Genomic DNA, 25,855 nt, shown 5'->3' with positions numbered 1-25,855 from the left:
CCTTGAAAAAGGCTAAAATAAATGGTCGAAACGCCGGAGCGAATTGAAAAAGCCAGTTCTAATTGCGTAATAGACTGAAAAAGCCACAAAAAGTATAGTAAAAATCATGAATCAGACAGTCGACAGGGTAAAAAGCATCGGCTACCATTGTTTATTCTAGTCTAGACGTACATAGTCTTGATTCGGAAGACGAAGAAGTCGAGTTGCCGGCCGAACTTTAAGAAGCTAGAGGTTAACCGTCGACGTAATCGGACTCCCATCAGTAATCACCTTTAGCAACGGATTCCTATTCGCTAGTCTTTGAGGTTACGTATGCAGTCCGCGAGGTACAATGCGTTGAACTTTTACTAAAAAGGGGCAACTGTTTACCAACCGTGCAAGAGGTCATTGAAGTCACCACAGCGGTGCTCTACAGCTGACAGCTACTTCCAAACCATCAACTTTCGATGGTATGTGGATTTTAAACACGAACGAACGACGATCGATGACACGTTATTAGTATTTGTTTTAAAAATGGAAGATTCATTCGAAATAGTCTTGAAGATTCCACGTTATTTGCTTTCATAACTCTTGTTCAATATAGGAAAACTTAAAAAATACCTAAGTAATCAACTTACCCCGTCGGTCCGGTATCATCGGCGTAGCAGTTCGAATCTCCCGGTCGGCAATCGACGCAGTAATCTCCGTTCTCGGAACACTTGGACACACTCAGCGACATCACCCGTCCATTGCGGGTTGCCGTTATTTTGTGCCACCTCCCATTGGAAATGGTTTCATTATTAGCGGCCGATGGTCCAACCACCAGCGACGTAATTGCCGTCCTAGCTCCACCGTAGGAAAACACCGCCCGCCCATTCACCACTTCCATCGCGACAAAATCGGACCGTCCACCGCTCTGAATTCCGTAGTTGTATATCAGCAGTGCATCCGGTTTAGTGGTGGCGAAAATAACCGAAATGTCATTGGTGGCGGCGTCTAGAGCAGGAAATGCCATATACGAGAGTTCCTTAAATCCGAACGTCGTCTTCTCACAGTGCCGCCCGTAGCGTCCATCCACGCAGCTGCACTTGTAGCCCGGCTTCAGGCTGACACACAATCCACCGAACAGACAGGGGTTCGGTCGACAGGAATCTGCCACAGCTTCACACTGATTTCCTCGGTATCCCGGTCGACAGAGACAGAAGAACGAAGAACCGTCGGAACTCTCCCGACAGGAGCCACCATTTTTGCACGGGCTGCTCGAACACACATCGCCTCGTTCCAGCTGACAGAATTTTCCCTCACGGTTCGAAGGACAGGAACACTGGAAGTCGTAACCCTGTCGACGACACTGGCCACCAGCTTGGCAGGGGTTTGGCGAACAAGGATCCTGTCGTTTGTCACACCGTTGACCGGTGTAACCATCGGAACACTTGCACCGGAAGTCGTGTCGTACCAGGGGAGAGGTAAAGATCAGCGATTGACTGTCCGTTATCTGTGTGTCATCGTAAACGTTGATCTTTTCGAAGCAGACGCCACCGTTGTCGCAGGTATTGGCGTCACAAGGGATGAACCCAATTACGACCTTTGAGTTCTGCAGAAGCAAATTGATGGCATCCAGTTTTTTGTTGAACCGTTCCTTGATGTACTGCTGTGATCGGAAGCCCTTGCCGTCGTTTGCTACCGCAACACTGATGTCCGTTGCCTTCTCCACATCCAGCAGGCTGTAGACAATCAGATCGTTGGAACTGTCGATCGACGCTTTGAGGATGTCAACGAAGTTTCGATAGTAATTCGCAAGGAAGCGACTGCTGGTCATGTTTTCGATTCGTATGGTGATCGAGTTTTCGACGGTGACGTTGTCGAAACGGAGGAACTCGACGCTTACCGTTGACACCACGTCGTTGTGTCGGCCATCGTTTCCGGACACGAGGAACGTGTGGCCATTGTTCGGGATGGACGATGAGGTCGAACGAAGCTTGCAGCCGGAACTGATGGTGAACGAGCTGATGGGGTTTTTGTTCAGGTCGCCGATGATTTTGCACCGGTAGTCACCCGTGGTGTCCGGATCGTTCGGGTGTACGTTAGCGATGTCACCGTTCAGTTGGTTGTTGAAGCCGTACACCAGGACGTGCACGACTCGCGGGGTTGATGGACTGTCGTTTTGGTCCATGACGTTGACGGTGATCGTGTGCTGGGTTCGCATTTTCGGTTTTCCGTTGTCTTCTACTTCTACGAGGAGTTCCAGCTTGGGAGTGGTTTCACGATCAATGCTGCGAGCCGTTCGGAGAACGCCGGAATGCTTTTCAAGAGTGACTAGGGATTTGTGGCGACCTCCCACTAGGTAGTAGGTGAAAGGTGCTCCATTCGGAGGTAGATCTGGATCGGTTGCTGAGAGCGTCATGATCACGGTGTTCGGAGGTTCGTTTTCCAGTACCGATCCGACGGTATCCTTCGGATCAAAGACGGGTCCATTGTCGTTGATGTCTGTGATGGAAATTTTCACCGTCGTTGTTCCCGTTTGTGGTGGTGATCCGGTGTCAATGGCACCCAGAATCAACTTGTGCGTGGGTACGGTTTCTCGATCAAGCAAACGAGCTGTTTCGATTTGTCCAGATTGGGGATCGATCTTAAACGAATGATCATTATTTCCACCGATGATCGAGTAACTGAACTGGTTGTTCTGCGGTCGAACGTCTTTGTCTATTGCTTTCACGGTGATGATTCGAGTTCCCACTTGAGCACCTTCCGAAACATCAGCCTCGTAAAAATCAAGTAAAAACTCCGGTGGATCATTGCCGTCCTGAATGGAAATGATGACCTGCGCCTCGTCGGTGTCGTTTCCTCGAATGCCACCGAAGTTCTTAGCCAGCACGGTCAGCACCACTCGGGATTGGGTCTCACGATCGAGGTTGCGTGACACAATCATCACTCCCGTTTCCGGATGAATGTTGAAACCCTTATCATTACTGGACCCGACCAGAAGATAGTACACCTTACCGTCCTCTCCGGCATCCTTATCGGTTGCCTGAATAAATCCAACACTCGATCCGACTTCCGCCGATTCGGAAACATCAAAGTGGAACACAGGTTGCACGAACTTCGGATAGAATTCGTTCACTCCGGTAACGTGGACAATCACTTTGGTTCGATTTTTCATCGGCGAATCCGGATTGATTGCCATAACGTCCAGCGTGTAGCGATTTTGCTCCTCATAGTCGAACGTTGCCCGGGATTTGATCACTCCGGTTGTGGTTTCGATCGAGAACAGATCCCGTCCGGTTCCGCCTACGATCGAGTAGTGAACAATGGCATTCTTCGGTGAGTCTCGATCGTGAGCAATGGGTCGGTAAACGAACGTGTTCGGCGGGGAGTTTTCCGGAATAAACGCATCGTACTCGGTTTGGTTGAAGATCGGTGCGTTGTCGTTGATGTCGGTCAGAGTGACCGTGATCATGGCCATGGATTTCTTCGGTTTGAAGCCCAGATCTTCGGCGGTTACGTTCAGCTGGTAGATCTGAACGGTGTCGTAGTCCAGAGGTTGGCGGATCATGATCGCGCCAGCTACGCTGTCGATTGTAAACTCTTTCCGGTCGTTGCCTCCGGCAATGGAGTACCGAACCATACCGTTGGGGCCGTCGTCATCATCTGGAGCGCTGACGGTTAGAATTGTCGATCCGATTGGTTCATTCTCCGGTACGATCACCTGATAGGAAGGACTCTGGAAGACGGGAGCGTATTTGTTTAGTCCTGTGACGATCACCGTTACGACGATTTCATCTTGCTGCGGAGGTACTCCCTTGTCCACTGCTCGAACATTGAGGGTGTAGACTTTGCCGGGAATGTCATTCAGCGGGTTGCTAACCACAATCCAACCGTCGTTCCGGTTCACTATGAAGTGACTGGTACCGTTGCCGCCGGTTACGATGTACTCGATTTCGGCGTTGACGCCGTAGTCGAACTCATCCCGGGCAAGCAGTTGCATGATCTTCTGACCGACCGTCGCTCCCTCCGGAGCCGGTGACAGATACTCGCGCTGAGTAAAGACCGGTGGATTGTTGTTGGCGTCCACTACATTGATGTTGATCAAACACTCCGAATACATCGGAGGTTTCCCGTTGTCGGTGGCCAGAACGGTTAGACTGAACATATTCTCCGGTGAGGATTCCAGCTGGGTGTGTTTGTAGTGGATGATTCGTTTGCTGAAGATTTCTCCGGTGGCCGGATCGATCGAGAACATATCCGACGGTTGCTGAAGGGAGTAGGAAATCACCGAGTTCGGTCCGTGCTTATCGCGATCGGTGGCGATCACCTGGCCGACAAAGGTGACCGCTTTCTGCAGCTCGGGGAAGTTGAAGCTGTAGTAGCTGTGCTCGAATTCCGGTGCGTTATCGTTCTGATCCTGAATGGTGATCGTGAGCGGAGTCTCCGCTCTCCAGGCACCATCAACGGCGGCTACTTTGAGGATGTACTCGTCCTGCTGTTCGCGATCCAGATGACCGGCCACGGTGACGTTTCCGGAGGTGGAATCAATCAGGAATTTGTTGCCGATGTTCTCGGTGAAGATGTAGGTGGCGTTGGCGTTGATTCCGATGTCCGAATCGGACGATGTGATGCGAATCACGAAAATGCCGATTTCGGCATTTTCTGTCACGTTAACGCTGAATAGACGCGTAAACTTGGGAGGATTGTCGTTCTTATCCAGGACATGAACGAGAACTGTGGCAGTTCCGGTTAGCTGGGGCACACCCTGATCGACCGCTTTGACGATCAGAGCGTAGCGTGGAATATCTTCCCGATCGAGCCTTGTGGTGGTGTAGATCTCTCCCGTATCGCTGTTGATCTCAAAACTATCGTAGTCGTTCGCCAAACTGTACGTTATCTGTCCATTTTCATCCGAATCCGCATCGCTAGCTTGAACTTTGCTGACAAACAATCCGGGTGATTCTTCTTCCATCACTTCGGCGGTGTACACCTGCTTCTCCATAACCGGGGCATTGTCGTTGGCATCGGTAACGTTTATGATCAGCTGCATGACACTTCGCAGACTTGGCCGATCGGAGTCGGCCGCCTCGATCCACACTTCGTACTGCTGATTACGTTCGTAATCCAGTCCTCCTTTATTAACGGCCACCTCGCCGGTATTGGGATCGATTCGGAGTGCATCTCCGATGTTACCACCAGCGATCGCGTACCGTATGTTACCGGCTGGACCTTTCTTCGGTGAGGTAGCAGATATCTTAGTCACGATTTTACCATCGGCGATATCCTCCGGAAGTACGAATTGTGTTTCCGAGAGATACGAAAACACTGGGAAGAGGTGGGCCGACTTCAGTGCGATCGTCAGTTCGCTTTTGGTGGATTTCTGGTCAAAGCCTTGATCGCGAGCTTCGATGACCAAGCTGAAGACTCGATCGGCGTTTTGTCCCGGTAGGGACAGCTCGACGGAAGCTTCAATGACTCCGGTGTTCTCATTGATGTGGAATTTATTCGCATCCGACCCACTGATCGAGTAGATGATGCGCGAATTCATTCCTTCGTCCAGATCGATCGCTTTCGCTCCAAACACAAACTGATTACGTTTGATACGATCGGGAATGTTCACGTGGAACGTTCGGGACTCGAACGTTGGACTGTTGTCGTTCATGTCCGACACCGAAATGGTTAGGTTAACAACCGTAGCGCGTGGCTCGGTCGTTGAGCTGTCCTGTGCCATCAGCGTGAAATAGTACAGCGCGATGTCTTCCCGATCGAGAACGGTGGCGGTCGTGATCTCCCCGCTATCTTGGTTCACATTGAAACGCTGCGAGTGTTCACCCAGCAATGTGTAACGGATTTTTGCATTCTGACCGGCATCCTTATCCGTTGCGATCGGTTGCAGTACCTTGCTGCCGATGGGAAGGTTTTCCGACACCGTCGCCTGGTAGGATTGCCGCTCAAACTCCGGACTGTGATCGTTCTGGTCCTGAACAATCACCCGTACCGTGCCCGTACCGGTGAGTGGAGGCGACCCTGGAAGAGAAGAGAAAAAACGTTCGTCTGTTATTCGATGAAAGCAACGATAATAATATTAACTACGATAATAATAGAAGTGAAAAAAAAGGCCACACGAAAAAGGCAATGCCACAGCTGAGATTATCGTGAACGTGTATGACTTCAGAACCCGTACAGACCGGACCGCATGCGGTGCATGGCGGCGGCGTGCATGAAAAATAGCGACTCCCTGAGCGGCAAGCATGGCGCGGCACGGCACGGCATGGCACACATGGCGGACACGGTGATTGATAATGACAATTCAATATGGTAAGCTTTTGTTTCGCTGACTGATACCAATCTGCGATTATGGGGCCGCCATGACCGTGGTGAGCTGGTATTTGTGGCTTTGTTCGTGGCAGCACGGAGCTCCGCTCCGTACAATAGCCGTACGGTCACAGTCCGACAGATATCGGTTCGCTCGTAAGAAAATGCATTCCCTCTGGGCAGCTTCCAGCAAGCAGCAGGAGCAAAGCAACAAAAAAAAAAAAGACTTTACATACCAGTGCCTCATTTAGAACAATTTATCAACACTTTCCGGCTGTGCGCACAGCGCAAAACCGTAAACCGCAGAAGTTCTTGCTGGCCCAGCGACGTGGGGTGATTTAGATTATCTTAATCTACGCTCCGCCCGGAACATCACATATCGGAGGCCATTTTCGGAGCAGCTCGACAAGTGTTTCGGCGGCGAGGATCGGGCATACACATTTTACGACAAATGGATGTTGCTGCTGCTGCCGCTGCAGCACATGATCGAGCCGACGAGTGTGAGTGAGAGGGAAAATAAAACAGAGACAGAGGAGAGGGCGCGCTCTGATATCATTTTTATAAATTTTAAACTTTATGCAGATGAAGTATTTATAGCCCGAGGTCATAAAATCTTTCCAGTTATATACCAGAGACCCCGAGTACTGGCCGAGACAGCCAGGACAGCAAAAACGATCGCGCCTTCTTCATGCTTATTTTTTGTTTTGTTTCGTTGGCTGCTGATTGAGCGTGCGTCCCTCTGCTGGCTGGCTGGCTGGGGGAGCGATCGACACGACCGACGAGACACCGGCGGAGCAGAGGAACCGGTACACCCGTCAGTGAACGATTGTCGATTGTGTGGTGCGTGCGTGCGGGGCTAACTGGCGGTGGCTTCTTACTGTTAGCTTTCACGTAGGAAAAATAATAATTGATGCAAAAAAGGAGTATTGTATTTCGCCCCCTCGGGCTGCTGCAGTTTGCTGATGCGTTCCTTAGTTCGTTCGTTCGTTCGTTCGTTCGTTCATTGGTTCGGAACTGCCTGCCTGTCGGTTTTGTAAGGATTCGCCGCTGCAGTTTTCACCCTTCACCCGGTTGACGGTTCGTCATCCTACTGTTCGAGGAGTTACTTTGGCAGACGATAAAGGCGATTTCAATGACGAGTAGTTGTTAGGATGAAGAGAGACAGAGAGGCCGTCCGTTGGATTAGTGCCACTTTTGAATGTGGTAAACGATGGCCTTCCTAGGGGATTATCGCTTCGTGTTTTTCATTTTTTCAGATTATTTACCCCAGTCACTTAATCGTCAACGATTGGAACCCCTTTATGAACTTCTTCTGTACAGATAATTGATTCGAGAAATTATCAGTTTTTTTCCAATTTGTTTATCCTAAATTACATATCCATTTCCACTGATTTTCGTCCTCTCTAAGTATGAATATGAGAGCTATTCACATTCGCATAAAAAAATCTGAATAGATCTGAGGAAAGAAACCTTTTTTATACCATCTTTCTTGTTATTTGTGATGTCTAGACCAGTGCTCGAGAAAATCGACAGCCCTGCATGAAGGCAAGTATAAAACGCATTCAGCACATACCCCTGGTTTTACCCCTAGTAGTATTCTTTTATCTGTCAGCCCATGGACCTGACTACTGAACTGCTGACGGTGCTTATCTCTCTCAGTTTTCTACCCGTGAAACCAATTCATTGCTGAATTGCAGTGCCTGGATGATTGATCGACTAACCTGTCGGTCAATTTACTTGCTCTTGGCTGTTATTTTAGATCTCAAAGTTAAGGTTTTTAAACTGCCTTATTTTTAAAATCAACTAAAACCTGGAAATTAATTAAAACTCCGGAGAAATATTTACGTTTATTATACTTTCGTTTGCCGTTGTCGGCAGTTCAAAATGAACGAATGATTCACATTTGATTTCATTCACTATTATTGAGAATGAATGAATGTAGAGAACAACACGAACATGAACGCAAGTGATTCGCTCGAATCGTTGTTTTCAGGTTAGCAATGCTGTATTAATTTCATCTGTATGAGCAGTATGTTGCACCAATTCAGGCGTATTGCATGAATTAAATATGAGATTTCTACGCACTGGTCTACACGTCTTAAATCTTAAGACACACTAGTGTCTTAGTGTTGTACACTAGTGATCGACATCGGACCAGGTAAAGTCCGGAAAGTCCGGTCCGATACCCGGAAGTCCGATCTGAACGAAATTTTAAAGTCCGATTTTTTACCGGACAACCGGAACGAAGCGTTTCGGAACCGGACCGAAACGGACCGGGTATTCCTTTGAAAGTCCGGAAAAGTCCGAAACACTTGACAGTAAAACTGGCAACGGAGGAAACGACGACTGGGACTTGCTTTGAATGATTAAAGCTGATTTCTTTTAACTAGCTCAGTATTAAAAAGGCAATAACTTCGCTGAAATAATCCGCTTTTTATTTAAGGGGAAATGAGCAGTCATTTACTTTTCGTCGGAAAGCTCAATTTCGGAAGCAGCTTTTGGGCCAAAAACAAGGTATCTGTTTTTAAAAATATATTCACTGCAACCTTCTTGCTAATCTGAATATATTTTCATGAGCATAGTTTTTGCTACAAACAAAAATCAGAGGGGTTGTGCACAAGACAAGACCGCATAGGTGACGTAGGATCACGTAAGTCTCTTTGTAGCGACAGTAGGATGTATCCATGTATGTAATAATACGATTAATCATGTATACAACCTACATACGCAACGTTTATCAAAGTAGTAACATTGTATACATTCAATCCTCAACCGATTTTGGAGTTATATCCACGAATTGATTGAATCTATTTTATTAAAACGAAACTAAGTCAGTAACTAAACCAAACAGTAAATAAATTTTTATATGTTTCTACGTTGAATAGTTTCCTCTGGTAATCGGTAGACGCTACGCGCGAGTTTTCAAAAAGTTGAAAATTTTGCGCAACTTTTCTGCGGCTTACAAAAGAACACTGATAAAGCATTTACAACCTGCAGACGTTTTGGAAGTCGCAGAAAATGTCGCCCGTGACCAGAAAACTTATTTCCGTCATTTGTTGGTCGTCCGCAATGGCGAAAAATTCAACTTCTCCCTCGTTGCCTGTGTTATTATGGCATTAACTGGGCAAGAAAATATAATAAACTCTTCAATCGTTGTGTGGCCCTTGAAAGGACCGATTGTTTGATTATCACAACTCCAGCTTGCAATAAACTTGCACTAACGCACTTAACGTAATTCTCTTTTCGGTAAATTGGAGTACCGGTAACCGCTAGCGAGGGCCGGCTTGTTGCAACGGACCAGCCGGAAAGCTTCAGCAGCTATGCGATCAACGAAGTCGTTCGTGTATGGTCCTGAATCACGATAAAATACCACTCCAAGTGGCCAGCTGCAAGTGACGTCGTTTTGTTGTCGCGTGCAGCATATTTCCTGCCAATTCCAGAGCTTCAGCAGCCAGATATTTCATCACGGCAGCGAAACGAGTGCTCCAGCTCCAACACACTGCACTGCACACATACTGCAAAAGTGCACGAGTCGAGTGTGACTTTCGTTTGCCCTGGCAAACGATGTTGGCAGCAGCTCAGCTAGCGTTTGAATAATGCTGTTCGCCGGCTTACCTCGTGTTATGTACCAGAGCAAGCGACAAGAATCGGCCACATTTATTTTTCATGTTCCTTCATTCTATCACGTAAAATAAAATAGAGCATTTCAATTTCAGTCTGAACAAAAGAGCAAAGTTACTAGTGAGCCGTTCGCCTTTTGCTGCCAAAGAAAAATTACTCTACGTATTATTACTGTAGCATTGGTGATGGATAAATTTGTGTTGCTAAAGAAAACCGAGTGAAAAGCCCTAAGTTCCAAGTTTCCTAGCTTTCATCAATTACCGAAAACCGTTCTTTGAAGAACGAACAAATTCTTATATGAAGATACAAAAGATGTTACTAACACTCTTTCATTTTATTAAACCCATGGTTTCATTCATTTTGACGCTTGACTGAACACATTTACTTGGAGCTGGTATATTTGTTGGCTGCTTCTTAGCTTCCGAGACGGCCAACTGTTGCTGGTTGACAGCAGCAAGCGAACAAAAGCACGAGAGGTGATCGGTTAAAATTATTTGATAAGAAGCGAACAATTAGAATCAATCGAATTAAATAGAATTAAAATCAGTGAGCCAAAATTCCTCAAATCTTCATGAACATTATGATTTGTCCTTAAAAGAACATTTTGTCGACGTGATATGTTGGAAATTTAAGCCCTCTTTTCCATCTTTTTGGGCAGCAACAAAACAGCTTGGATGTTCGGAAAGAAACTTCTCTGAGCAGTGGTGATACGGGACAGCAATTTGTTCAACTCTTCGTTGTTGCGGATGGCCAGCTACAAGTGACGATAATTCTGGTCGTTTTGTTGTCGCGTGCAGCATATTTCCTGCCAATTCCAGAACTTCAGCAGCCAGATATTCCTTCACGGCAGCGAAACGAGTGCTCCAGCTCCAACACCTCGCTTGGTGAATTTGCATGTCTTCGTTGCCTTAGCCGTGGGAAGCAGCAACAGCTGAAGCTCAAAAATTTTCGATCGGATTCTATAGGACGTAAATTAAATACAATCATAAGGAAGCATAACCCAAAGCTTATATCGTATATATTTCTGTCACCCGTGCTAGGGAAGCACTGACGAGGGAAGGCAAAAATATGAAAATAATTCAATTTTTCAATGACGCGCATTGAAAATCAATAGTTTTCTGTATTTTCAATTGATTTTCCGATCAATTGGTGTAAATATTTTGGAAATCTATTGAAAATTGACTGAATTATAAGTCGAAGCGTGAAAACGCGTTTCTACTGTGATGACGTCATTTCCAACAACCAATCACGAAGCGAGAATTCTGGTAAAACATAGGTTTATTATTTTCAATTTTTCAATAGTTCAACATCAAGAATCCATACTTTTCTTCATTTGGGTCAATTCTTAGAAGATTTTCCGATCGATTGGTGTAAGAATATTGAAAATCGATCGGAAAACCGCTGAGCTATTAACGCTCAAAACCTATCATTTTTCGTGACGCTCGCATTTTTCGATTTTTTGGAATGACACTCTATCTCAAAACTTGCCGTAAGACGTAGTCCTACATCAAAAAACTGCTTTTGAAATTAACACAATCAATGACGACTCATTTCTCCTCAAGGCTCCCAAATTCAAGGCTCAGCCAATCAATTTAGTTTTGAATAATTAGCAAATATCTGTTTGTCAAACCGCCCAGTTAGCTTCAAGGTACGAACAAGCCAGTTATCGTATGTTCGGCTCGGCGGTAATTAGAGTCAGTAGGATTGTTGCATTAGCGCCGTAACCGTCCTGTATTCTAACAGCTGTCTCTAAGAGCATTGGAGCGTTTTGATCGCTCATACTTTGATTTCAAAGAGCACCATTTAAAAGTTATATAATTATAGGACTAAATTTTCTTGGCAATAGGTAACCGATTTACACGCTTATTGTTCTATTTGAAAGGTACATACTAAAGTCTCACTGGATTAATTCTCTTATTTTTTTATCTCTTATTTTAAAAGTTTATAACTTTTAAACCAAGTATCGTAGAGCAAAATTTTAATTTATTTCTATGAAATGCATTGAAATTTTCTCAGCAACCCACGAAATACATCACTTGTAATAAGTTTTTCACAAATTTTTTTATGACGGTGGAGAATTTTAAGGAAATGTCGGGAACCCATTTTCTAACTCTTACGACAATGATCGTTTTTTTTTGTATTTTCCATTAGGCCATTAAAAATATTTTATAAAGTTTTTGTCCTTCCGGGGCTACTGAAGGGGGGGGGGGGGGGGCGAAAAAAAACAAAGAGATTGTTTTAATCGAGCAAAACAAAATTGATTTTAGGCATTTTTATTTAAAGTTTAAGCGTGAAAACCAAATCTATTCTTGGTTTTAAAATATACGTTATTATTTTCCATACAAAAATCTACGAAAAAAGACAAAAATTTCCATATTTGTTTCGTGCTAGAAGCATTAACTCATCTCGTACACTCATTTTTCGAGTTTTTCAGGCTGTAGATCCCACAGACAATTGATTTTATGGAAAAAAAATTATCTCATACCCTTCAAATTATTTTTTTGCCCCCCGATTTGTCAAACCAATTTCCAAGGGTGGGGGGGGGGACGACAAAAACTTTTGAAATTATTTGCAATGGCCTTATGGGTAAATTAAATTGCGAAGACCAGTCAGTCGTGCCGCATTTTTCAATTTTTTTAAATATTCGGTTTCAAGGAGCCAGAGACCCGTAAGGGTAGGGAAGAAGCTTGAGGCCCGCGCAGAATTGTACTTTGCAGTAAGCTGAGTTCTCCCATATAATTTGACAGATTATCTGTCAGATTTACGCAACCGCTACCATAAAGTACTAATTCTGAGCGGGACTTTACACTTTCTAAGTTACAGATTACAAGTTCCACACATATAAAACTGTGACGTTTTCCTACTTTTTTAAAACTGGTTAATTTGGCATCCGGTCCGAAATCGGAACAGAGCCAAATCGGACCGGAGCGAAATCGGACCTAAAAAGTTCGTTACGATTTTTATTTGGACCGGGCCGGAACCCGGACTTCGATTTTCGTTCCGATGTCGAACACTATTGTACACGATTGCTCTCGATTGAACTTTCAAATTAAACGTCCAGACAAAAATAGTTCAATCTTTGAGGCTATATTACCTTCCAAACAAAAGTAATATCGCATAAATCGGTTTGGTCATCTCTGAGAGTCGTTCGACCACAAAGAAACAGACATAACTCTTTGAAGAAAATCCCACAAAAAATATCGCCACGCACATTTTGTCTGCACAGTGCCACTATTTATGACCGACATTCCCAAATATTAACTCACAACAGGAGTATCTTCCCCCGAGCAAGTATTTTTTGAGTGGCCTTCCCCTCCTTTTGTTGAAGAGCGCTAGCTAGGAATTATCCTTGAGAGGGGCCTAGAGGTGCCTTCTAAAAATTTTTCACTATATTGAAAATATCGATCTACTTATGACTGCATGAATATAATGTTCTCAGCATGAATATTTTTTTATATATGATCGAGTCGTCGCGTCGAAGTAAAAAGAAATGGAAATGTTTCAGCGGAGAACTCTCAAACGCAAAACTTATAAAAGTGCCATCGTCGTCGTCAGCAGCATATGTAGAGCCTCTCAAGCAGCACACATTTAGCACTTTTAGTTGCAGCAACTCATTTATGACTAAAATTGGTCGCATATCGGTTGCCACAACTGGTTTGTAACAACGGTGCTACTAGGGTTGGGTGGCTCGTACTGTTTCAAGCACTCTTCTCCGTTCGACTCGATCTTGTGCCACTCGCCGCCAATTGCCAGTCGTCTTCGAAGTCGCAAATCACTTTCGACCTAATTGAGCCATCCTGCATGCGGGGGCTCCACCCGTGTTTCTGCTGCCGATGGGGTTGTTGAAGAGAACTATTTTTGTCGCATCCTTACGACTTGTCCCACCGTAGCCTAAAGACTTTCACCAAACGTACGATGGGAATCTCCCCAAGCAGTGCTAGTAGCCCGTGATTCATGCACCTCCGCCACTTTGCACTTTCAGTTTACTCCGCCAAACATCGTCCGCCACACTTTCCGCTCGAAAGTTCCTGACTATGATGCAAGATAAGCCGTCACCTGGTCACTAGCTTACCACCTTGTCGAGGGAACTCGAGAGTGTCCCCGAGATGCACATGAAACATGTAGCTCAGTAGATCAGTCACGTCAATTTATCCGGAGAACCGATCGACTGTATCGTATGCTGCTTTGAAATCAATAAAGATATGATGCGTGGGCACGTTGAATTGCCGACATGCAAGATCTGTCGGATGGTAAAAATATGGTCCGAAGTTGTGTAAGCCCCCAATGAACGTAACAGGTTCTGGGAAAGTACCTTGTAGGTGGCGTTTACCAGCGTTATGTCGCGATTGGCGCATCCATTCCTCCAGTAGCTTTTCCATCTCCCAAATCTTGAAAATAACCCAGTGTAGTACAAGCGTTTCTTGGTCATTTTTATATTTCCATGGGCATTCCTAGGCATTCCGTTCCACATGCTTCTGCAACTTCGCTATTAAGGTGTTCACCGAAGAACCGCTTGCAACTGGCGACAACCTCGCGCTCGTTTGTAATTAGATTACCTCCCTCGTCCCTACACATGTCAGGTTTCGGTGTGTAGCCCTTGCGAGTTTGGTTCACCTTCTCGTAAAACTTACGCGTGTCATTAGCTCGGAATTCTTGTTGTTCTAATTCTTCACGATCTGTTTCCTCTTTTTGACGCTTTTTACTCTTCAGGATCGTGGTCAACTGGTTCGGCATTTGGCCAAGTTCCCTCTACTACTCTCGCAATCACAAAGCTGTTTTCAAATTCCAATGGTGAAAATTTCTGGAGGGGGCTTGCAGAATTCTAAAGGGGGCCTCTAGCTATGCCAATGGTTGCGCTCGGCGAAACCGACGACACCTGGGAACGCGCAAGCTAAGTGAAGAGCCGCGAGAGAAATGCTCTCCGCTTAACCTATTTTGCTTACGAATTCTCTTCATGAATGAACTCCCTAGCAAGGGAGATGGTAGAAGCACTCAGCGCACGGTATGCAGTTTGACTAGCGCCAGAATGGGAAAAAGCGATTCTCACGTGGAGAAATCGCTTAGGGCAATAGAGTAGATGGGGAAAACTTCCGTTTAACGTTGGACTAGGTTAAGGACTGTTGTATGGAGGAATATATTGATTCGATTCTGAGGATTCGAAGTTTATGAACACCAATCAACTCTAAAGGTTTGCTGGTTCAGAGACAAAACCTGGTCTTTTTATTTTAGTTGTAAGTTCCGTTGGACTAAACTTCCCCTCCCTTCACTAGAAGCTCTAACGAGGCTAGAAATTATGCAATGCGTCGAAGGTAACATCAGCATCGCTAGTAGTAAGCATACATTGGAGAGTCTGTGAAGACTTCACGTACAGTGATAACCAGGCGTTTCGGTATACCATCCGGTTGCAGGAACTCCGAGAAAACGAAAATGTTTGACATAGATCCTTTAGTTGCGGTTCTACGTGTCGACAGTTACTCCCTGCACGTGACCGTGGATGAACTGACAGAAACGCTAGCAAAGACCCCTGCTTGCTGGTGGGATGACGCACTTCGCAATCGACGGAGGGGACGGTAGATCCAGGAAAGAAAAGTGTACGGTAGAGGCCCTACGGACAGTGATCGATAGAGCTGAGAATGCATCTTTTCAGAAACACTTTCTAGTTTTAAAAAACCTGGTCTGGTTGGCTGTGGAAACATCATGACATTGCGTACGTTTCACCCAACAGTGTTGGCAGCAGCTTTATCTGTCAGGCGGGCGCCATTTTTTAAAATAGTGCTCTTCGTTAAGTCGGTTGTCAAACAACTTTCGTTAAGATACGGATAGCTTATTAGCCCCTTGGGTATAAACGCCTTCTGAAACTTGATCTCTTCTTTTTAGGCAGACTTCGTAGCCGGTTATTACTGCACAGGGCAATTACACGTCGTGCATATAAGAGTTGTCACATTACAGACCTCTCTATTTAATTTTTTTTAAGTTTTTACTCTTTTTCTAAACGTAAATTAAGTGTTACTTATTTTTGAGTTTAATTTTCCGAGCTTGTATCAGGAAAAAGATCTGCCAGACAGTGAATCATTTGATTTTTGAATCTAAATAAATTTATATCTTCAAATTCACGTTCATATTCATTCATATAAAAATACTGCTACATTCAGAAAAGGGCAAGCTGTCGTATAAATCCACTTTTTTTTGAAAATAAAGAAACCCAACTGGGAGGTGGGTTGTGTCCGATGATGTAGTCAACAAATCATTTTTCATGGCGTTATTAGTGTCAGATAGATATGAACCGATTTGCACTTTTGTGTGAGCATATTTGTAAGTGATTTAGCACCGTAAAACAGGACTTAAATTTCTTTCACAAAAGCAGACTGCTAATTGTGCGACCTTTTGCAGTCGTGCGTGTGCGCGCCCGTTAAATACTGTCCGAGATTGAGTTGAAATTTTGCATAAAGAGTTTTCTCGAAGTAGCGAACTTCTTGTTGCTTTTTTTCACTTTTCGCCCCATAAAAACAGTTCGTGTTGTAGCTTTAATGAGCATTGACAGTGATGAAAAGAAAACTTTAATGCAACTTTAAAGGCAGGCACAGGTAGGCTGGCAAGATGCAGTGAAGCGTCCGAGCAGGGCACACTGCGATAAAATGTTGCCGTCAGTTTAGTGCAACGGGGAGAAAATGCATTGATTTGTTTGCTTCTGTGCACAGATTTAATGCCTTTATGCCAGGTGACTTTCTATATTTGATTTTGTTTAGGTGCGATTTCTCACATGTAAACGAAGTGCTGCAGAGATTTTTTTTGTCACCATTTGCTGTGATGAAAATGAAAAAAAAAAAAAAGTTTTATGGCTGTCGGTTAGCAAAAAAAAAGCTGCAGCTCATTTGTGACTTTTTCATCATTTACGTTCGGTAGAATTTACTAGTGCAATAAACGTACGATGCTAAAGAATGTAGTGGTGAAATTATTCAATCATTTTTTGTGACTACAAACCCCCTGGCCCGCTGAAATGCAAAATCCTTTCGGATTCTTCATAATGTCAGCAATGCAAAAAAGTTTATTTTCTTAATGTTGTTTCACATTCCATCAAATATTGATTGGTGATCGGTTAAGCAATTTGCTGAAGAAATTGCTTCGATTGAGCGAATCTCACTAGTGTTGGAGGCAGTTACTTCCTATTCAAAACAAATACACCATGTATGGAAATGCACGTACGTACAGTTTGCAGAAAAAAGAAAAGCTGTATTTAGGCAGTAAAATAAACACATAATCAACAGCGAAGAATGTTTAACCTTTACAGTGTTGCATATTTAGCTCAAAGCCGGGAAGCAGAGCAAAGCTTGAAATTATTTCCGTGCATTCCTGAGGAGTGCTTGTCTGAACAGGTTTAAACTAGCACGAACTTTGAATCGAATTCGGAAAATTTGAAAAAGTTATTTGAAATAGGGTAAGCTTACCCTTAGTGGAATCATAGATAAGTTAATAATCAATGAGGAGTATTAAGTACTTGTTGAAGAGACATGTGACGATATTTTTATGCAGAAAGACCGTAGCAGAACACCGCTCGATGTGATGAGCGAGGAAAAGGATCATGTCGCTCCAAATCGTCAAATAAGCATGACTGAATTGCCTCAGACTCCGCTTACTCCTCGTAAAAGCAACATCTATCGTAACCATAAAAGAAAACTCCAACCAGTATTGACAGCTTCCAAGCGGCTTGAAGAAATTCGCCTGCTTGAGAAAGAAAAGGAGAGTGAAATTGGCTAGCAAGAAAGCCAGAGTAGAGGCAAGAAAGCTGGCGAACCTACGTTCCGTTCTTTACACTTTACGCCTTATCCCATTCTGTTTGAACACTATCAACACCTTTGTTTCATTACTTTCTTCTACAGTTCTTCCTGTCAATTAATTATATGGCTGACCTCATTAAAGGTCAAGACAAAACCCCCTGGTTGGTCTAATAATTTTGGATTTTAATCCAGCTCCTCTTGTACTAACCCGATTGCCAGCCAATCAATAGAGAACTGTATTTAATACGAAACACCCGAAGCGCCGAAGCATTTCCGTCAACCGGTTAATTGCACATAAAACAAAAAAGGTCCCACCGGCTGGTGCAGCATCAAAGCGCGATACCATCGTCGGAAACTCCGGCTAAATCTTTCACATTGACCCACGGGGGTAAGCAATTGCAATACATCAGCCTCGACGAGCATCGGTTTCATCGGCGGTTTTTTCTTCTTCCTTCAACGTTAACCCGTTTGCTCACGTTACCCTTTTACTCTCTAACCCCGAGAACATTATGTCTCGGTAACGAAAAACCCATTATAGACTCTGTTGCTAATTTCCCAGTATTTGCGCTGACATCGATTAAGAATATTATTTATATTTCGGACGATAGCGGAAAGAAACAACAGAGCAAGAGAGAGTGAGCGAAAAAAGGAAGGCGACCGTCCCGATCCCGAGCCGGCTAGCGCGATATCCCCCGTCGATTCCGGCACTCGTTGTCGTGTTTTCTGCGGACTTCCCACTTCGCCTTCGCTGCCGCCGCCGCCGCCGCCACGGAGGTTTGTTTCTCCGTCATCCCCCATTGTACTCGCCAGAAGTTCACGCCAGCCAGAATTTTCAAATATTTCATGTGCATTATCAGTGCCCCGTTTATTGCTTTCTTGGCAAACGGCGAAAAATCTTCCGTCGTCGTCGTTGTCGTCCGGCTGGCCTGCCGGTCGGTCGGTCGCCCTACAGGAACAAACGAACGCAAGCCGTACCGAAGACGAAAGGAAGTGCAGTGTGGATGGCAAAAAGCGACTTATAAACACTGGCCAAGATAAAAAAGATAGGCGTGCCGTCCAGCGTTTCCCTTTCCGCCCCGTTGTTCGGATCAGTCAACGACCCAGTTTTGTCCGCCTCAGCAGAAACGATAACCGAGTAACACGTAATGCCCCATCCTTTCTGGACCGATGTGAGCGGTGCGCGGCGGTGCTCTAGCTGATAGTAGGCATAAGGCGAAAACATAAGAGTGGTGGAACCATTGTGGGGATGGCGATTGGGTGGGACGTTGGGACGCGGTTATAGAGTACAGTGCAGTGCAATGCAATGCAGTCGCTGCCATCATCGTGTTGATTCTTCGTGAGATCGTGACGTCAAGGGACCCCTGCGGCTGATAAACTACCTCAATAAATATTCACTCAATTTTATATAATTCGCTTCTCTTTTATTTTTACGATGCACAACCAAGTTGCTGCAGCGCCCGCCGCCGTTTGTTCGACCGACGCCGCCACCGCCGCCGCCACCGCCACCGCCACTGCCACCGTTCGGGATTACCCACTGCAGCAGCTCGCCGGGTTCTTCTAGGCCGTTTTGCGATGCGAATTCGAAGAATTGCGACGATGTTTGGTAGGTCTATTTCCGAACCGACACGAAAATGGGACGGTTTGTATTACCAGTTCTAGATTGTGGGATTTGGTCATCATCGAAGGTTCCGTAACTAAATGTCACGAATAATGACAAGTATCGCTGTGCATATTATTTTCAATAACTTCAAACGTCAGGGCGAAGTCGGGATTTAGAAATCTCAGTAACCATTGAAATGAGACACGAACTGACAGAATTTTTTCACTTTGTCATACATGAGCCGTTCCGAATTATAGTGGTCTATTGACCATTTTTGTCAAAAATGAGATTTTTGCATAAATCGCATCTTTTTGGATAGATGTACTATATAAACACTAAAAATTACAAAATAGTACACTGAGAAAACTTTTCGTATAGTTTCTATGTGTCCCACATATAGATTTTTGCAATGTGCCCAGTAAATGATCTTTATGTGTCAAACAGTTATCATTTATGTGCAAGCGAAAAATTAGCACATACTATTCATGTGCGTATAATTTTTATGTGTATAATTGCACACACTATTCATACGCGTATAATTTTTATGTGTATTTCTGGGAGGATTGTGTTTATATGCAGCTCATGATAATCATATGAGATTTCATATGGAAATTTACTATTAGTTATGTGCAGAATATTTTGAGTGTAGGTTTACAACCTGCTTTTTTTCATGTTGAATTTTTGGTCCAGAACAGAATGACCATTCTGTTTCGCATTATAGTGGTCTATGTGAATGGGACTTACTTGTGACAGAGATTGAGATAAAACTCCCATAATTTGGGCATTAGGTGAAAGTAGGGTAAAGAACTAGTTTTAAGCAGTCTAAGCGGGTCACTGATTGTTTTACCTTATTACAAGCGATGGGTTGACTAAGCGGGGGATATCAGCATACCAATCTTCTTGCTATCTTTAGTTCTTCAAGCTGTTACCGTCGGAAGACACTATTGTTGAGCTAAACTTTTGATTTTACGCGTTAAAAGTTGGAGCGGCGGAACTAATTTTGAACAGACCGAACCTATTTTCACCCGCAAGGTGCTTTTTTAAGCAATCCTGAAATCTGAATTTTTTTACGTCCCCTTAAAAAATCCCTCGAACTTTTCCCCCTATTCAGTAAGCTCGCGTTCCTATCCGCGACCTACTAATCGGCACCTGATGCGTAATCGGCATAGATGCGTAAAATGCCATCTGTCTAAATTGTTTATCGGGGCATACCCTCACCGCACCGTTCGGCAAACGGTATTCGTCGTCTCTTTTATTTTCTGGTGTTCTTATGGGAAACTGCGAGTTTGACGTCCACTCGCTGTTCATAAGGATGGTGGGAGAACAAAAGTGGTAAACATAGCAGTACAAACGATCCGACTCATAACAGTGTTGTCAAAGCAAATAACATTGAAACACATCGTTGCTTTATTAAATCACTGAGAAAATCTTCGAAAATTATTGAAAAAGCTGTCTTTTGTGTTGTTTTTAATAAAGAAAAATTAATTATGAACATACATTTCTCTTGAAAGTATTGAACCACGTTTTCACCATAGGAGGTTTCAGTTAATTTCAAACTTAAAATTCTTATTTCCAGAACCGAAACAGTGTCTTGGCAACACGATAGTTCATCAGTTGTGCTGCAGCTGCTGCTAGTGGTGAACAGGTTCCGTCAATTCAGAATTTGTTTTCAGTTAAGTTAGAAAATCATAAAACTTTCGGCAAGTGACAAAGCCTTAGACAATAGAAAAAAAGAGAGTGAATAATATGGTATGTGACAATTGAGTGCTTGACTTTTAGAGTGGTTGTAATCAGTGCTGAAAAATGTGATGGATTCGTTAGTAGCGAGGTGGCGATTGCCTCCAGCAGCTGAAAAATGTACGTTTTTGGACAACAATTTTTAATTCATCATATTTCTTGTCCGAAACCCAATAAATTGTGTTTGTGTGAATCAAATGTATGGTTAAGTGATTTGTGAAGATGATCCTATCAAAAGATTTTGAAAATATGAATAAAAAAGTGCATTTTCGGCTCATTTATGTTCAACTGATTAAAATAGGTAACACTGCTTAACTCGTTCCTTACCCTAGTTAATAAGCGTAAGTCGACTATTGTTTTTTTGGTGCCGATTAAACTCCCTCTCTCTCTATGGGAGACCCCCCCACCCCCTTATCAGCAAAAGCCTCGTTTTCGTCAATTCCGCTAATTTTCTTTTGCTTAAATCTCCGGAAATATTAAGTCTAGAAAGATAATATTTTCACATTTTCAAAGAAAATTGCGCAAGGAATTCGAAAAAAGAGGTATTTTTTAGCACCAGTGCTGCCAAATATTTTTTAATTCGATTTGAAACTAAAGTTCTATTTTTCTCTCAAAAGAACACATTTCAATCTCTAAAGTTCCGACTCCATCGTATTCCACGGATTTTTTTTCCATTAGAATCACTTATCGTCACAAGGTATTCCTTGCCGATCCAGAGACAACGTTTTGAAGCATGCGGCCTCCAATTTCTTATGTAAAACCAACCGCAAAATAATGTTTTCATGAAGCAGTGAGTCTCTATGCCCTGTTGTGAAAGCATGTATACAGTATGTAGTGACATTTTCCTGAGCAGTGTTGCCAGCGCTTAAGTTTAAATTTTAGAATTTGGCAACACTGTTAAATTTTTCTTTGATTTTTATATAAAAAATCTGGGAAATACGATGGAGTTGGAATTTTTGAGATCAAATTGTATTCATTGGGAGAAAAATAGAAATTTAGTTTTTAAATCGAATCGAAAAATATTTGGCAGCCCTGATACTAAAAAATACTATTTTTTCAAATTCATTGGGCAATTTTCTTTGAAAATGTGAGAATAGTGCCTTTCTAGACTTAATGTTTTCGGGGATATAAGCAAAAGAAAATAAGTGGATTTGACGAAAACAGCCCAAGTAACAATTTAGGTTTTATAACACTCTTATGATGGTTTATATGACCAATTTTGGTCCTCAAACCCGCAATAAGAGTGCAATAAAACTAACATTGGAACTTGGGACGGCTTTTGCTTATAAAAAGGAGCATCAAACTTGGAATTCTGACCGAATTTGGTAAAAATCCAAGAAGGTCCATTACAAGTTTTACTTTTTCTTGGTCACTTGACGTGGAATGACCCATTTTCAATTTATTCAATACTAGCTGACCCGACAAACTTTGTATTGCCACAAATTAAACTGTGTTGTACATAAATCGTGAATCTCGAACGACCTTTGTCACAATTTCGAGCTTTGCAAGTTTCTTGGGAGTTCATGGGTGTTTTAATATACAAATTTTCCTCACAGTAAAGTAGAAAACAACTCCTCCCATCGCTCAGCCTGATAAAATAAAGCGGATAGCATTTAAATATTCGCCATCATAACAAACCATTTCGCCGAATACCATTTTGCGGAACACCAATTCTCGGTTGACCATAACGCGGAACTTAGAGTTTCGCAGAATACCATTTCGCGAAAAACCTTACGCGAGATGTACCATTTCACGGAAAATCTTTTCGTAGAAAGTACCATTTCGCAGGGGTGACCCATCTGAAGGAAAGTAATAGAGGTCAGTAGATCTAGGATAATAAATAAACCTAGATTGAGGTGATCTCTACGGGTGGCCGCCCCCCGCAGTGACTGGCGCTTCCGACGGCAGTTCGCCGGCAACACTCGCGGCCTATGGCCGACTCGCACTGAATTATCTAATGTTATTATTGATAGTTTTTGGTGGTCTTGTCGTTGATTAATGTTTTATGAGTCTAAAATTTCTCGAGTTCGATTAGTTTTTGAGTTAGGCAAAAATTTCAGTTTTATTTGTATGAGAGTCGTTATCCCCTTACCACAGGGATGAGGGATCTCAAACAATCATTAAAAAAATTCCTGCCTCCAAAACCCCCCACATGCCAAATTTGGTTCCATTTGCTTGATTACTTTTCGAGTTATGAGGAAATTTGTGTTTCATTTATGTTGAAGCCCCCTCTCTCAAAGTGGGGAGGTGTCCTAATTCACCATAGAAAATATTTTTGCCTCCAAAAACACCCACATGCCAAACTTGGTTCTATTTGCTTGATTAGTTTTCGAGTTATGAGGAAATTTGTATTTCATTTTAATAGGAGCCCCCCCTCTTAAAGTGGGAAGGGGTCCTAATTCACCATAGAAAATATTGTTGCCCTCGAAAACTTTCACATGCCAAATTTTGTTCTATTTGCTTGATTAGTTCTCGAGTTATGCAGAAATTTGAGTTTCATCTGTATGGGAGCCGCCCCTCTTAGTGGGGGGAGGGGTCTCTAACCATCACTAAAACCTTTCCTGACCCCAAAAACCTCTACATGCAAATTTTCACGCCGATTGGTTCAGTAGGTTTCGATTCTATAAGGAACATACGGACAGACAGACAGAAATCCTTTTTTCTAGATATAGATTTGTTATTTTGAGTTAATAGCGGGGTCGCATTCTGGGGGTTGGTTTAAGTTAGAAACTTGCCGTTTTCCTGGATGTATTCGGAACGTTCCTAGAACGTGTTCGGCTGTGGCCATTGGCCAATGTAATCCTGGACACTTTATATGACGACAAATGAACTACTTTTTCAATTTTGAGTACTTAAAGATGTCACCTGCTGTATTTTAGCTCAATTCGGAAACTGATCCCCGATCCGGAACATTCCCGGACGTGTTCAGATTTGTCCGATGATATCTTGAACATTTTTTACGACTACCAATGATCTAGTTTTGCAATATCGAGTACTTGGAGGTGTCGCATGACGGGTTTGTTATGATTCAAGGTGCGTCTATGTTCAAGCTTCATATATTCCGGAACTTGTTCCAGACATATCTTCTGAACCGTACATCCGTTCCAAATTCTGTTCAATAGAATTATTCTAGGCCACAAAACTTTGCGTTTGGTAGTTATTCAGTCAAATCGGTCCAGGCATTTGATAAAAGCAGATGTTTATTGTTATATTTTCACTACTCAGACTGTTATGCGTTTATTTGTAACTTGTGACTGACATACCTAGTTTGATATTTTTTCAAAAATTTTGGGAACAAACTTAACATTACTGTTTGAAATTGATTTTGTTTTGACGTGTAAAAATTAATTATCTAAATTGTGACGTAGCCGCTTTTCGATATCTCAATTTTTCAATTTTCGCTGCAGTTTAAAAAAAAATCGTCACACTTCGCAACCAGTAAGAGGTAGATAGTTACTATGTACAGCAAAGTTGCTTATTTTACTGTGTTCTACAACTTTTGTGGAGACACTGTACTTTTTTGGACGCGTTTAAGAAAAACAAAAATTTGTAACACCCTAATAGGTAGATTTACGGTCACCCTAATAGGGTAGAAAGTTGCGCCATATTTTTTAAATAAACTCTTCCAAAGACACACCACCTGGAAAATTAAGCATTTTTGCGCTAGAGCACATGATCGCGTTTTTTTTTCTATTTGGTTTATATCAGTAAAGTTTGCTTAAATAATTTCATTAATGTTTTTCAAATAACTTTTGACTGGTAAGGCCAATTCTAATAAGATTTAGCAAATATGTTCACAGAAATATGATTAATTATCTGGTTAAAATCGTTATGAATAATTGTAAATTTTATTATGCTGTACACGACTGCTCATAACTTTCAAATTAAACATCCAATCAAAAAACAAATCAATAGTGATCTATGAGGCTATATTACCTACCAAATGAGACTAATAGCGCATAAATCGGTTTGGCCACCACTGAGAAACGTTCGACTAATAGACACCTTGAAAAAGCACATTTTTAAACATAACTTTTGAACCGCTTGATGGTCTTCGATAAAACTCTCTCAAAAAATTTGCAATAACAAGAGCTTTCATTTGGTACTAAAATTGTTGAAATCGGTTGAGCGGTTCCGGAGAAAATCATGTCACGTAATTTTAGTATAACAAAGGCAAAAATGAGTGTTAAAGTTAACTATTTCTCATAGCTTTGTAGCCATTTACAAATCCCTTGGATATAGACCACTATGCTGCGGAACGTTTTGGGGATTACGATGAAAATATATATGAGTGCGAATTATTGCAACACATGACAAATATTTTATGAAGTTTTCCTCCTTCCGGTGTGAAGTAACTGAAGGCGAGGGGGGGGGGGCGGTTGGTGGTAGAAAAATAAACAAATAGGTTTCTTTAATCAAGCAAAACACCGTTTCAGGGGTTACATGCAGTTTAAATTCTAGATAAATCGACGTCGAACAATGTTTCCGTTTTCGAAAAAAAGCAATTTCTTAGATTACTAAGATCATGAGCTATAACCCAGGCAACAGTGTGAGTTTTATTATACTCTTATGGCGGTTTTAGTGGTCAATTTTGGTTTTAAATGCCATCATAAGATTGTAATAAAACCCAAATTGTTACTTGGGAAGGCAACTGCAAGAAGGAGGTATATAAAAATTCTGGACTATTTTCTAAATCATGTTAAAAATGCAAGTCAATTGAACAACGGAATCTAGAGAGTCAGTAGCGCAAGATGCAGCACACACAAATATTCTACATGTGCAACGCCACTCTCCCCTATAGTTGCCCTCGTATAAGCATGTAATTATAGTGACTGGATTTTCT

At 42.9% G+C, this 25,855-nt stretch overlaps 1 protein-coding gene across 1 annotated transcript in view; it reads right to left on the bottom strand.

Annotated features, from left to right (window-relative positions):
• Window positions 1–25,855, bottom strand: part of LOC128740965 (cadherin-related tumor suppressor) — a 161,882-nt gene that overhangs the window by 8,340 nt on the left and 127,687 nt on the right. Inside the window, exon 8 of the mRNA XM_053836541.1 lies at window positions 618–5,991. Within this exon, the coding sequence (XP_053692516.1) occupies window positions 618–5,991 (5,374 nt within the window). The remainder of the gene's footprint in view (window positions 1–617; window positions 5,992–25,855) is intronic.

This window comes from Sabethes cyaneus, chromosome 3 (assembly GCF_943734655.1).
Source record: "Sabethes cyaneus chromosome 3, idSabCyanKW18_F2, whole genome shotgun sequence".
In the NCBI taxonomy this organism is placed as follows: domain Eukaryota; kingdom Metazoa; phylum Arthropoda; class Insecta; order Diptera; family Culicidae; genus Sabethes; species Sabethes cyaneus.
Note: the sequence above shows the minus strand (reverse complement) of the source record. Positions and strands in the feature narration are given on the sequence as shown.